Below are 12,580 nucleotides of genomic sequence, written 5' to 3' on the forward strand. Positions count from 1 at the left end.
ACAGAGCTGGATACATTTAACACAAACTGTACTGCTTTACTTGATATTTGCATCAGTATTCGATACATGGTTTATAAGGGTTGCCAATTTTAGTTAACTTAGAATAGATAATTGTGAAACACAGAAGTCATTCCTACTGGCAACACTTTTGGCAATGATTTAACCCTACATAATCTGGTAACAATTTGTTGCTCTTTCTACTCTGTTCTTCAGAATAATCCATATTCAAATATTCTTTGTTAATTCAATTTGATTATTAGGTGCAAAACCATCAGGGCCCTCCAGTTCAGACATCCAGGAAGAAATCCGCAAAAAGTAGGTCACTGAAAAGTCAAGATCATTGCACGTTTTGTTGTTACCCATACATATTTATTGAAGCACCTGCTTCAAGTATTTTGATTGTATACTTGTTTGTATATTACGGTTGTGCATGAGTATTGACCTGCATGGAATCTGACACCTCCCTGATATGTCAGGTATTGACTGCATATTCAGCATGAGTAATAGTACATTGTGCAGAATAAGTGAGTCCAACATCAATGATATACTTAGGATGAGACATATGTTGACACTGGCAGCTTATAGGCAGAGGAGGTGACAGACACTTGATCCTAATGTGTAGTGTTTATGGAGAACATACACATGTCAAGTGACTTGTCAACACTCCCTGTGCCAAATAGCAGACATGCTGCTATGCTGGTGCATGCGTATAAACTATCGTGAGCCTCTAAAGTTTTATATGCTGGTAAATCCAACATGCTCACCCTCAAAGTAAACAGTATGTTATTACAATATAACACACTATAGTATCATATAATTTCACTTTATAACAACTTTAACATTTTTCTCAAGAGTTTAAATGTCCCAGGGTTTAAATTGTGTCTTCAGCATTTTTTACTGTACTACTAATAGACTGCCAAGTACTTGTGTGTTTGGCAGACTTTCATTGCACAAATAAAGGTCAAAGGTTAAAATAGTTCTTATCTTCCCCTCTTTCAGTTTTGAGCGTCAGCAGGCCCTGGTGGAGGAGCAGCTGGCTCAACTGGCCCAGAGAGAGAGACAGACAGTAACAACCACAGGCCTGGATGAGCTGACCCCTGCCCTCATCTTGGAGAAAGGAAGAGTGCATGAAGAGCAAGGAAAGGCCAAGTTACTGGTGAGTGATGCTTTCTGGGTCATAGCTGTACATAGCTCTACTCCGGGATTCCTGATGAGTTCTGCTATATTGTACCAAAACACATCTTTAACTATTGATTTAATTTCTGTATTAATGCTGACTTAAGGAGCTGGCCTCCTGTGTAACATGGAAGCTGTTACTGTGTAACCTGGTTCCTGAAACATGAGTTATTTTTTTAACATTCAGTCTTAATTTTTTTCAAAACAACTATAAACTTATTTAGTTTGCTTTAATCTATTCAAACCTTCCTTGTTTGACAATTTAGCATTTATTGAGAAGCTCTGTATTACTGCAGTTTAAAAAACCTCTCTCATCTGATCTTATCTTAGTTTATAAAAATGTGGGGCTTTTTTTGCACATTTTACCATATACTGTCATGTATTATTACAAAGCATTAGAAGATTACTTGACCTCCACAACTTTTTGTGTGAATCAACTGCACCCACTACTGTTCAGTTTTAAAACAACAACTCAGCTGTGGACTAGTGTCACTGGAATGCTCTCCGCTGTTTGATTTTTTGTCACACTGCAGTTTAAATTCCGTTATACTCAGGGTTACATTGTTTTGATTTTCAGTGGTTGCATGCATTTTCCCTTTCACACATAATATTCTCAGTCAGTAAGTAATCCAGGACTTATTTGAATAATCACCATCATTACAGCGTAAAAAGAAAAAAATGAAGAACTGTTTAAGTTTAGTTTGAGTTTCTTTGTTTTTTTCTGGTTCAACAGTCCCCTTGTTTACAACTTCCCCCAATGACAGAATGTCTGCAATGGAAACATTTTCTTATTTGTGTGAGGGCAACATACATAAGATAGTGAAGATTCAATAACTGCTCTGTATTACAGTTTTTCTCAGTCACTTTGGTACATTTCTCGAATTATCCTCGACATTTGTAAAACAGTAAGTGCATTTCTCAAAACAATTCGTACAAATAGCAAAACACCATGGATTACCTGCAGAAGCCAGTATCCTGCTCAAAATCCTTAGTTCATCTCTCAAAAGTAAATATCTGTGTCAATGAACATGTCAGTGCCATCAGAGTGACAAGTCCTTGTGTCATTGTGTACGGATAAGACAGTCAAACTGCTTAGTCATGTTGTCAATATAACAGTAAACTCTGGGGGGGCGTTCTGATGTAAACTATGGCTAAAGTTTTGATGACAGTTATTGTAAATTGTAAGTTACACCTTAGTGTATGTGGCTCTTATCTCATCAGGAACGCACATATGTCCTCTGCCTCTTCCTCTGTTTTGCCTCCCAACTCCTCCACCACGCAGCCTCGCTCCTCTTCCTCTTCTTCTTCTCTCTGGCTGTTGACCCAGTCCAATTCCTTGTCCTTCCATTGTCAGACATTGTAACATTGTGTTGTGCTCCGGCTATATATACACTTGCCAGTTGATAGTTCATGAGATGCACCTTTGAGCAATGTCAGAAAACTGGTTGATCATTGGTTGATCTAATGCTTCACACATTTCCTTTCGTTAGAGAAAGTCAAGATTCACCTGGGAGCAATTTACCAATTCAGGACAGATTTAGAAAAACAGTCTGATGGAAATGTACAGAAATATGACTGACATATTCTGACAACATGTTCAACCATTTTGCATGTGAAGTCTTATGCGATGAACTAATGCCCAAATGTTGTGGAAGGTGAGACTATTCAACAGAGACCCATTATAATACATTTTTATCAACATGACATAAGCAATTGATAATGTAGGAAACAGCAGAGAAGTGTACATAATCATTTGCATGGATGTACCAAAGCATTTGTAACTTGTTTCAATTCTGATCTGAGAAATGTACCAAAGCGACTGAGAAAAACTGTAATGCACAGAAATCCTAAATGGTACTTAAATCATGCTGGATTTGAAGTAAGATAGTCTATTTCAAAAAGCCATATTAACCATGACTACTCAATATGAGATGAAAAAATGAACACACACAATGCTTTCTTTCTCTGTGAACAGTAACACCGACTGACTGCTGTCAAAGTGTGACCACTGTCACAGGGTTTACAACACATTTCAAGAACAAGGATCTTATTATATTCTTGCAATTTGGATGAGCAATTGTATTGATTGTTGTCTGAATGTGCTCAAAGTGGTAGCTCTCTGTTTTTCTAATATAATTATGGATACCTTTTAATCCTACATTTTGTGTTCACTTCATTTAAGTCGAGACGAACCCTACTGTTTGTAATGTCACTTATTCAGATATCGATGAGCTATAACTTATTGCTATCATCATTACTCTCCAAATCCCACCCTGTTGGTTTTCTTCACTCTTTTTTTTAGTTAAAATGAAACACTGTATTTTCTATAGCTTTCCTGTCTCTCTCTCTCTCTCTCTGCTCTATGGTTGATTTGTCCTGCAGTGTCTTTTCTGGGTTTGGGCCAGCTGTAATGAATACTGAATGAAGGCGCCGGCTTTGCTTATATTGATATGGGCTCAAGCGTCGCAATGTGAAACAGAATTTACCTTCCTGAAATCTTTGTTTTCTACTTTTTGGACTTGAAGGGTCAAAATTGAAACTGAGTTGAATTGAAAGCCTTTATTGTCATTGTACATAGTACGAATGAGATTTGGGAGAGCAGCTCCTTTAAAGTGCACACACAATATAATATAACAGCACAAGAGGTAGATGTTGTTGCACAAAGAAAACAAGAAAACACAGACAACACAAAAAGGGCAAGACAAGATATCAGTGCAGGGTGGTTGAATTAATAAAAAAAATATTGCACAGAGAATGGAGGTAGTTATTGTACGGGGGACGTGTCATCAGTCTGGCTTATGTCAGAGCAGGTTTGAGTTGATTATGGTGACAGCTTTGGGGAAGAAGCTGTCCCTTAGTCTGTTGGTTCTGGACCAGACCTGTAGCGTCTGCCAGAGGGCAACAGGTCAAAGAGGTGGAAACCGGGGTGAGTGGTGTCCTTCAGGATGTTCCTGGCTCTGCTGAGACAGCGGGAGCTGTAGATGTCACTTAGGGAGGTCAATATAGCCAGCAAACGGTGTGTGTAAGTGAAGCTGTTTTATTGTGTTCAGTTTGGGAAGTTTATTTATGCTGTGATTGTATTGGTTTGAAAATAACTAGTGACCATAGACTGTATAAAATCGTCTTTTGTACCAGGCTGTAAACATGTTTATTTCCGCTGTAAAGATCGGCTTTTATGAATTAGTGTGTATGTGGTTTCCGGTACTTCCAGAGCCAGCCTCAAGCGGATCCTCGATGAACTGCAGTTTTTAGCACTTCCGCATTGGACTCATATTTTTAGACCAGAGGTTGCCACTTGCTAGTGACCCATTTCTGACTTTAGTGATTGGTGTTTTTAACAGGTTTCGTCTTTATTCCATTAGTTGTCAGTATGCATTCATAAAAAGAGTTTGGATTTGTTTTGGATATAAATTAAAACACAATCAGTATTTGTGCTCATAATAAGACACATTATTTTCCTGCTGCTCTCTGGTGTAGATGGGATTAAACTTGATGTATTTCCTCATGTGAGAAGTCTAGACAGACAGCTTGTAACTTTGATTGTTGATGTGATTTCCCCAATGTCTCTCTCTTCCCAGCTTTTTATCTTTCTCCCCTGTCCTTCCTGTTTGATCTCACCTCAAGTTCCCTCCTTTTTTCTGCTTACCTGTCTAACACATTCATTGTTCCCCACTCTATTTTTCCAATGTTTGAGTGTGACACATACTTAATAAGCACCAAAAAAAACCTGACAGCCAAAGTTATTCCCTCCTGAGATTAAAATGACAGATATGCTTGGTATATATCTTTTTTTTTGCGTTGCTCCAGCTCTTGAAATGGTTGAAAGCACAGGTGAATCCGATTGAAGAGCCCCGCCAGTATCAAATCTCTCTGCCCAGCAGGTGGTCTTGCCTCTGTTCTTTACATTTTCCGGCAACCTTGCATCTCCAAGCAACAACACAGCTGGAAAAGTCTCCCTGCCACCTTCTCTTTCCCCATTCCCTCTTTAAACGCTCCACTTTAGTAGTGTGGGAGCTGCCTTATTTCCCAGAGGAGACACACACGCTCAGAAATACATTCACACACACATACTATTGTGAAGCTTTCACAATAGACTAACACATATATATAGCTAGCACTCATCAGTCTATTTCCCCATGTGCGCTCCTGGCTCCCCAGCAGGTAGGCTGTGTGTCAGTGATGGGGTGAGGTGGATGAGAGGAGAATGTGGAGGCAACACCTGTCAAAGAGTGGAGCTGCTCCTCACACTGCCTCAGGCTGCCTGTCACAAACACTCACATTAGCCATTTACTCCTGGCTCAGCTCCAACTATTTGTGTGTGTATAAATATACTGTATCTATGTGTGTGTGCAAACCTGTGCATCAAACATACTCTTTGTTTATTTACATCAGAGGGATGTGACTGCGTTGTATGAGGAAATATATTTGCAAGGTTCACTCACAGTTCACTCCATTTTTATTCTTTGTTTTTGTGTACTATATTTTTAACATTTTTTGAAGTGTGGCATTTACATGTCATCATCTAATAGTTTGCCTTCCTCCTATGACATATTTTTCCATTGAGTGAATGAACATGAGTATGTTTTCATTCCTCTCACATAAGTTTTTACCTGAAAGTTTCAAGTATAGGTTTTTAATGATAATGCCATAATTCAATAAAGTGATTCCATGACAAAAAATCCAATGATATGGAAGCAAAGGGAAAATGTGGATCCATATTTTCATCTTTTAGATACACTCACCGATACATCTGCAGAATAGAATACTCTATCCCTTTACTTTATCTGAAAGAGACTAAGTTTGAATTCATTACATGTTAGGAGTTTGAAGATAACATTTTCATTTCTCCTTAAAAGTATTTTTTTCTTTTTTTTAAAAAATGCTTTATTTATAGTTTTTCATTTTACAAAGAAGAACATTTATTCCCTACATCCACCCATATTATCTACCCACCCTAAACCTAGAGACAAGAGTGACAAGAATGAAAAATAAATAAATAAATAAACAACACAGAAATAAAACAATAATAATAATAATGATACAAGTAAATGCAGTAACAATAATAGCTAGTAAAAAATCTGTAGACTAACAAGCAAATACTTACATAATAAACATTGTAAGCAAAAAATAAATGAATACATAAAATAACAAATTATCCTTTACATTCATAGACATGACAGTGAAACATGAAGAATTACATTACCAAAAACAAAAAGATAGTTTCATGATGGACTCAGGTTCTTTACATATTCAATGAATGGCGACCAAATGGCATTATATTTTTCAGGACAGTTGGCTCGATTGTATCTTAGTTTTTCTAGTTGCAGCATGGAGAGCATTACTCCAATCCAGCTGTTGAATGAGGGAGGTTTATCAGATTTCCACTGCAGAAGAATGAGTTTCCGGGTTATTAATGAGGCAAAAGCTATAGCCTTTGCTTGTACCTTTGGGATAGGGATCCCTGGGCCCTTAAAAGTCTTTTAATTGTAAATCAATATCTACAGATTATTTTAAGAATGTAGAATCTGTACTTGTGGGTCTATCAGTATTGCCCAGTTATGTATCTGCAGGCCTTAGTGAATGGAAAAGAAAAGCAGTCCATATAGAGAGCAAAAGCAGGCGAACACAATCAGAAATCTGTTGATTTAACTCCATGAACAGATATCTGCATTTATGTCCATGCTAACAATCCTAATAGATAAAGGTCTGCTCCACACTCTTCTGTGAAAACAAACAAACAGTTATCTATCTTGAGTACCTAGAATACATTAGAAGGGATCAATCTGACCTCAATCAAACAAACAAGCGTTCTGAAAGTTGTCTTCTACTCCACATGAAGTTGGATCTGACATGTTGCATTTTTTCCTTTTTTACAAACCTTCACAATGATCCCTTTTTAGAAGGCATATCACCCTGTAACTGCTAATGAGTAGTTTCCTTATTTGGGTTGATACTGCTGAAGTAAGCCATAGCGAGGCCTCTGTGTAATTTACTATCTTCTGTTAGACTCACGAGAAACATATAGAGGGTTGCGACCCCAGGGATGTAATGGACCAAGAAAGCATTTACATTGCAGAAACATAGAAGATGAAGAGACGGTTGCCTCTCAAGTTGCTTCTAGCACAGTAAACAATGCAGCAAAAAAGAAAGGAAGTTGTTTAACGCAAACCACTAGCTACACCGGGATCACTGAGAAGTTGGCATATGTTACTAGAGGCATACATCATTGCTGGACAATGATGGATGATTGCTGATTGGTTCCAAGTAGGCACGTTAAGTCAACTAACTGATTAAGTTATTCATATTTGTAGTATTGTAGGCCTAAAATGCATCTCACATATTGTGTCTAAGCTGTAGTGCAGACATCCGCCATTAGCCAGCACTGCAGCTCTGTTCAATGTGGACTGCCATTGAGCTATTATGCTCTACTATCCAAATGTAAACAGGTGCTGATCACAGATGGCATCAAGTAGCGTGGCATGGTTTGGCAAAAATGTGATTTATAAATGTAGATAAAATAGTTTGTAGGCTATGACTGGTTCACTGGACTGGAGCAACAGGTATCCAACACAGGTATATAGATGGTAACCTTTTTCTACTTAGACTTTATTTATTTGTTTTTCTCATATTCTTATTCACATATACTCAATTGAATGATCATGGAATAATTGGACACCCCCCCCCCCCCCTCCCCCTCCCTAGTCCCCCCCCCCCCTCCCCCTCCCTAGTCCCCCCCCCCATCAGGATGTAAAGTCAGGGTTCAAAATATATCACTGAAATCAAAAACAACAGTACCAACCTATCACAACCATTGAAAAGAAAAAAGAAAAGACTGCCTAGTTGACCAAAACCTCATCTAGAGGCAGGTACCCCCTTATCCGTGTCAACATATATCTGCCTGCACAGACATGCACAAGCACAGGCACGTCCACACAAGTGCACACATATACATTGCCCAGAGACACACAAGCATACATACATATACATCTACACGGGCGCACACATTGACCCACATGTCAAAATACACACCAACAATACAAAATTGACCAAACACAATTGGAGGGGAGGCCGCTATACACAAACTTCTGTCGGGTCAACACAGCGTCATGAAAAGGTGAGCAAAATGTTACAGCACGCAGTCTCTTACTGTTACTGATGCAATACACAGCTACCTAAGTACAAAAATAGCCACACCCCTTATGGTAGCACTACGCTTTGGACATGTGAAAGAAATAGTGACCAAGTTTTGTTGTATTTCTCAACTGACCCTCGTAGGGAGTGCCTCATTTTTTCTAGTTTTAGGAACATAATCAGGTCATGAATCCACCGAGATAAGGCTGGGGAGGTCTTACTCTTCCAATTGAGCAGAATGAGACGGCGGGCTATCAGAGATGCAAAAGCAATTGCATCTCTGTAAGGCTGAAAGATCTTTATACCTCCTTCCACCACACCAAAAATCGCAGTTAGAAAGTTGGGGTGAATAGCTTCTCCACCAATTGCTGAGAGTGAACTGAAGACTGAAGTCCACAAATTGGCTAATGATGGACATGACCAAAACATGTGGCCCAGGGTGACTGGAGAGAATTGACATCTGGGACACACTGGGTCCACGTTTGTATAAAACTTTGCAAGTTTATCATTTGAGTAGTGAAGCCGGTGCACTACTTTGAACTGTATTACTCCATGCTGGATACAGAAAGATGAGGTATGTATACGTGAAATTATGTCTCCCCAAGTTTTGTCTGAAATTAGTTCTCCAATGTCTGTCTCCCAGGCGGTTTTTGTTTTATCCCATGAATGAGTAGTCTCATTCTGGATGAGATTGTATATTTTGGAAATTAAACTTTTCTTGAAGGGATCAATATTAAGAACTGAGTATATTAGGTCATCCGGGGGACGTGTAGGATAACTTACATAGTATTTAGAGACAAAGCTGCGGGCCTGGAGATACCTAAAGTAGTGGGATTTTGGCAGCTTGTACAGCTGGGACAGAGAAGTAAATGAAAGGAAACCACTATCGTTAAACAGATCATTAAAGAAAACCAGGCCATTTCTATGCCATATCAAGAAGGCTGAGTCTAACTGAGAGGGTCTGAATAAATGATTGAACATGATTGGAGAGAGTTTGTTTATGTTATTTAAACCAAAGTGCTTTCTAAATTGGCACCAAATTTTTACTGAGTTTTTAACAACTAGATTTGAGTTTAAATTCTGGTTTCTAGTGCTTAATGCAAGAGGCGCTGTAAGAAATGAAATTGGAGATGTTAAAAGTGCGGCCTTTAGCTCCATGTCCACCCAAAGGGGTCCCCCCTTACCTATAAATGCAGTAACCCAGTGGTTAAGTTTTGCAATATTAGCAGCCCAGTAATAGTATAAGAAATTGGGTAGACCCAAACCTCCCTCTGGTTTAGGTCTCTCTAAGTTTAGCTTCTTCATACGGACAGTGGATTTGTTCCATATAAATTGAGAGACAAGACGATCTAGATTTAAAAAAAATGATTTTGGTAGGAAAATGGGTATCATCTGAAACAAATAAAGAAATTTAGGCAAAATTGTCATTTTAATTGAGTTAATACGTCCTGCTAGTGAAATGGGGAGTTTTGCCCATCTAGCTAAATCATTTTTGGTATGTTCCAGTAGCATTTTATGATTGTATTTAAAAAGAGCCCTAGCTGTGCTTGCTACTGAAATTCCCAGGTACTTGAATTTTTCTCTCTCAACCTTAAAGGGTAAGTAGTTAAAGGACGACTCCTTGGCCAAATTGTTTAATGGGAAAAGAAGGGTCTTAGATAAATTTATTTTATATCCTGAGATCCTTCCGAATCTCTGTAACAGATCCAAAAGATATGGTACTCCCTCCGACGGGTCAGACATGTATAGGAGCAAATCATCTGCGTACAAAGACGTTTTAAAACTAGCTTCACCTCTGGTAATACCTTTTATTTTGGTCTCAGATCTAATGGCTATTGCTAGTGGTTCAATTGCAAGATCAAATAAAAATGGCGATAAACAGCAGCCTTGCCTTGTGCCTCTATGGAGCCTGAAATATTCAGATGTGATCCCATTGGTTTGAACTGCAGCCATAGGTGCACAGTATAACACTTTTATCCAATTACAAAAAACAGGACCCATGCCAAATTTATCTAACAATGCAAACAGATAGTCCCACTCAACCCTATCAAATGCCTTTTCGGCATCCAGGGAGAGGATGACTTCTGGATGTAAGGTTGAGTGGGTAGATAATAGCACATTGAAAAGCCTACGCATATTAGAACAGGCCTGGCGTCCAGGGATAAATCCTGTCTGGTCTTCTCCAATAATTGTAGGTACAATTGTTTCCAAACGGTTTGCGAAAACTTTGGTTAGTATTTTATAATCGCATCCGAGTAGACTAATTGGTCTGTACGAACTGCAGTCTAGGGGATCTTTGTCCTTCTTTAATAGTACAGAGATTGTCGCTTGAGATAATGTTGGAGGTAAGGTTCCTCTGATGAGGGATTCATCATAAGCAGATTTTAAAATAGGAGCGATTTTCAATGCAAATTCCTTATAAAACTCGATGGGAAAACCATCCGGACCTGGTGCCTTCCCACTTTGTATTGATTTGATTGCAGTCAGTATTTCATCAGCAGAAATGGGATTGTCGAGAGAGGCCTGGACATCAGGATCAATCCTCGGGATATCTATGGCATCAAGAAATAAATGTATATCTGACCGCTCTGTATCTGCCTCAGATTGGTAAAGGGAGGAGTAGAAGTTTTTGAATTGGTCATTAATAGTCTGAGGATTGTGAGAAGTTCTATTAGTGCCTGTTTTAATCTCTGGTATTGTGCGTTCCTCTGATTTTTGTTTAAGTTGCAGCGAGAGTAGACTGCCAGCTCTGTCACTGTGTTCATAATAAAGTTGTTTGGATTTTAGTAAAGCTTTCTCTGTCTGCACTGTTGAAAGATTATTAAATTCAGCCTGGAGTATCAATTTTTCCCTATAAAGATCGGAGCTAGGTAGCAGAGCATATCTCTTGTCTATGTCAGAAATGCTACAAGTTAGCACTTCTAGTCGTTTATTACGTTGCCGGTTTTGGTGGGTGGAATAGGAAATGATCTGTCCCCTAATAAAGGCTTTTAGTGTTTCCCATAGAATTCCCCTTGAAATATCTGGAGTGTCGTTGGTTTCAAGAAATAAGTCTATTTGATCATTGAGGAATATTCTAAATTGCTTACATAGAAGCCAGTGGGGGTCCAGACGCCAAGTACGCTTGGGAACTATATTGTCTGGGAACAGTATATCTATTTGGACAGGACTGTGATCCGACAAAACTATACTGTGATAATGACAATTGGAAATAAGAGGCATTAATTTATTATCAGTGATAAAGTAATCAATCCTCGAATAGCTATGATGCACTGGAGAGAAAAAGGAGAATTGTTTTGATGTGGGATTTATTTTCCTCCATGGATCTGAGAGACCATAGGACTGCATGAAGGAATTAATTACTGTAGCTGATGCTGAGAGTGAGCTGTTTGGCTTTGGGTTTGACCTGTCTAAGTGTTTATGAAGGACGCAGTTAAAGTCTCCTCCCCATATCAACTGATGAGAGTTCAGGTCAGGCAATCTTAGAAAAACATTTCTAAAAAATTGAGGGTTGTCCCAGTTTGGGCCATAGATGTTTAAAAGTATCAGAGGGGTATTAAACAGTTTGCCCTCAACTATGATATAGCGCCCGTTAGAGTCAGATGTAACACTGGTATGTTCAAATGGGATTCCTCTTCTGATAAGAATGGCAGTGCCTCTTGCCTTATAGTTGAAACTTGAATGAAAAATCTGATTAATCCATTTACATCTCAGCCACCTCTGACAATCTATTTTCAAATGAGTCTCTTGCAGCAGAATAATATCTGCATGTAGCGATTTTAAATGAGTAAAAATTTTGCTTCGTTTCACAGGATTATTTAGACCTTTAACATTCCAGCTAACAACAGAGATTGCTCCTTTTTGCTTATTTGCTATTCCCGAAGGGATGAAGTAGTTAACTGACATTGTAAGTAGGTGCCATACATGGGCACCCACTGGTTGTACGCTGCATTAACATGAGTTGTAAAAAGTTGGTAGTACTGCATCCAAAGAACCAAAAAAGAAAAACAAAACATACTGATTAATGACATTAAAAACCCCTTACCATCCTGAGTCCCTGGGCTGGTCTCTAGACATGAGACCGCTCTGCAAACACTTCCTCTACCTTCTAGCATACAACACGTATGATCTACTGTTGACTCTCACATGGATTATGCATAAATCGAGTAATGTTAAATGGGGTATATATTTATGTATACACATACACCTATATATACATACACATGCACACACATGCATGCATAGGCATGTCGCATGTATGTACATTTGCAGC

The 12,580-nt window shown here is 38.7% G+C and overlaps 1 protein-coding gene across 3 annotated transcripts in view; it reads left to right on the plus strand.

The window, feature by feature from the left end:
* LOC117812413 (MICOS complex subunit mic25a-like) overlaps positions 1–12,580 on the plus strand; it is a 94,029-nt gene that overhangs the window by 3,913 nt on the left and 77,536 nt on the right. For all 3 annotated transcript variants that reach the window (XR_004631205.1, XR_004631206.1, XM_034683159.1), the window contains exons 3-4: positions 261–315; positions 1,000–1,156. Coding sequence is in view for 1 of the 3 variants with exons in the window: in XM_034683159.1 (XP_034539050.1) it covers positions 261–315; positions 1,000–1,156 (212 nt within the window). In the remaining 2 variants the exon portion in view is untranslated. The remainder of the gene's footprint in view (positions 1–260; positions 316–999; positions 1,157–12,580) is intronic.

The sequence above is a fragment of the Notolabrus celidotus genome, chromosome 1 (assembly GCF_009762535.1).
Source record: "Notolabrus celidotus isolate fNotCel1 chromosome 1, fNotCel1.pri, whole genome shotgun sequence".
NCBI lineage: Eukaryota > Metazoa > Chordata > Actinopteri > Labriformes > Labridae > Notolabrus > Notolabrus celidotus.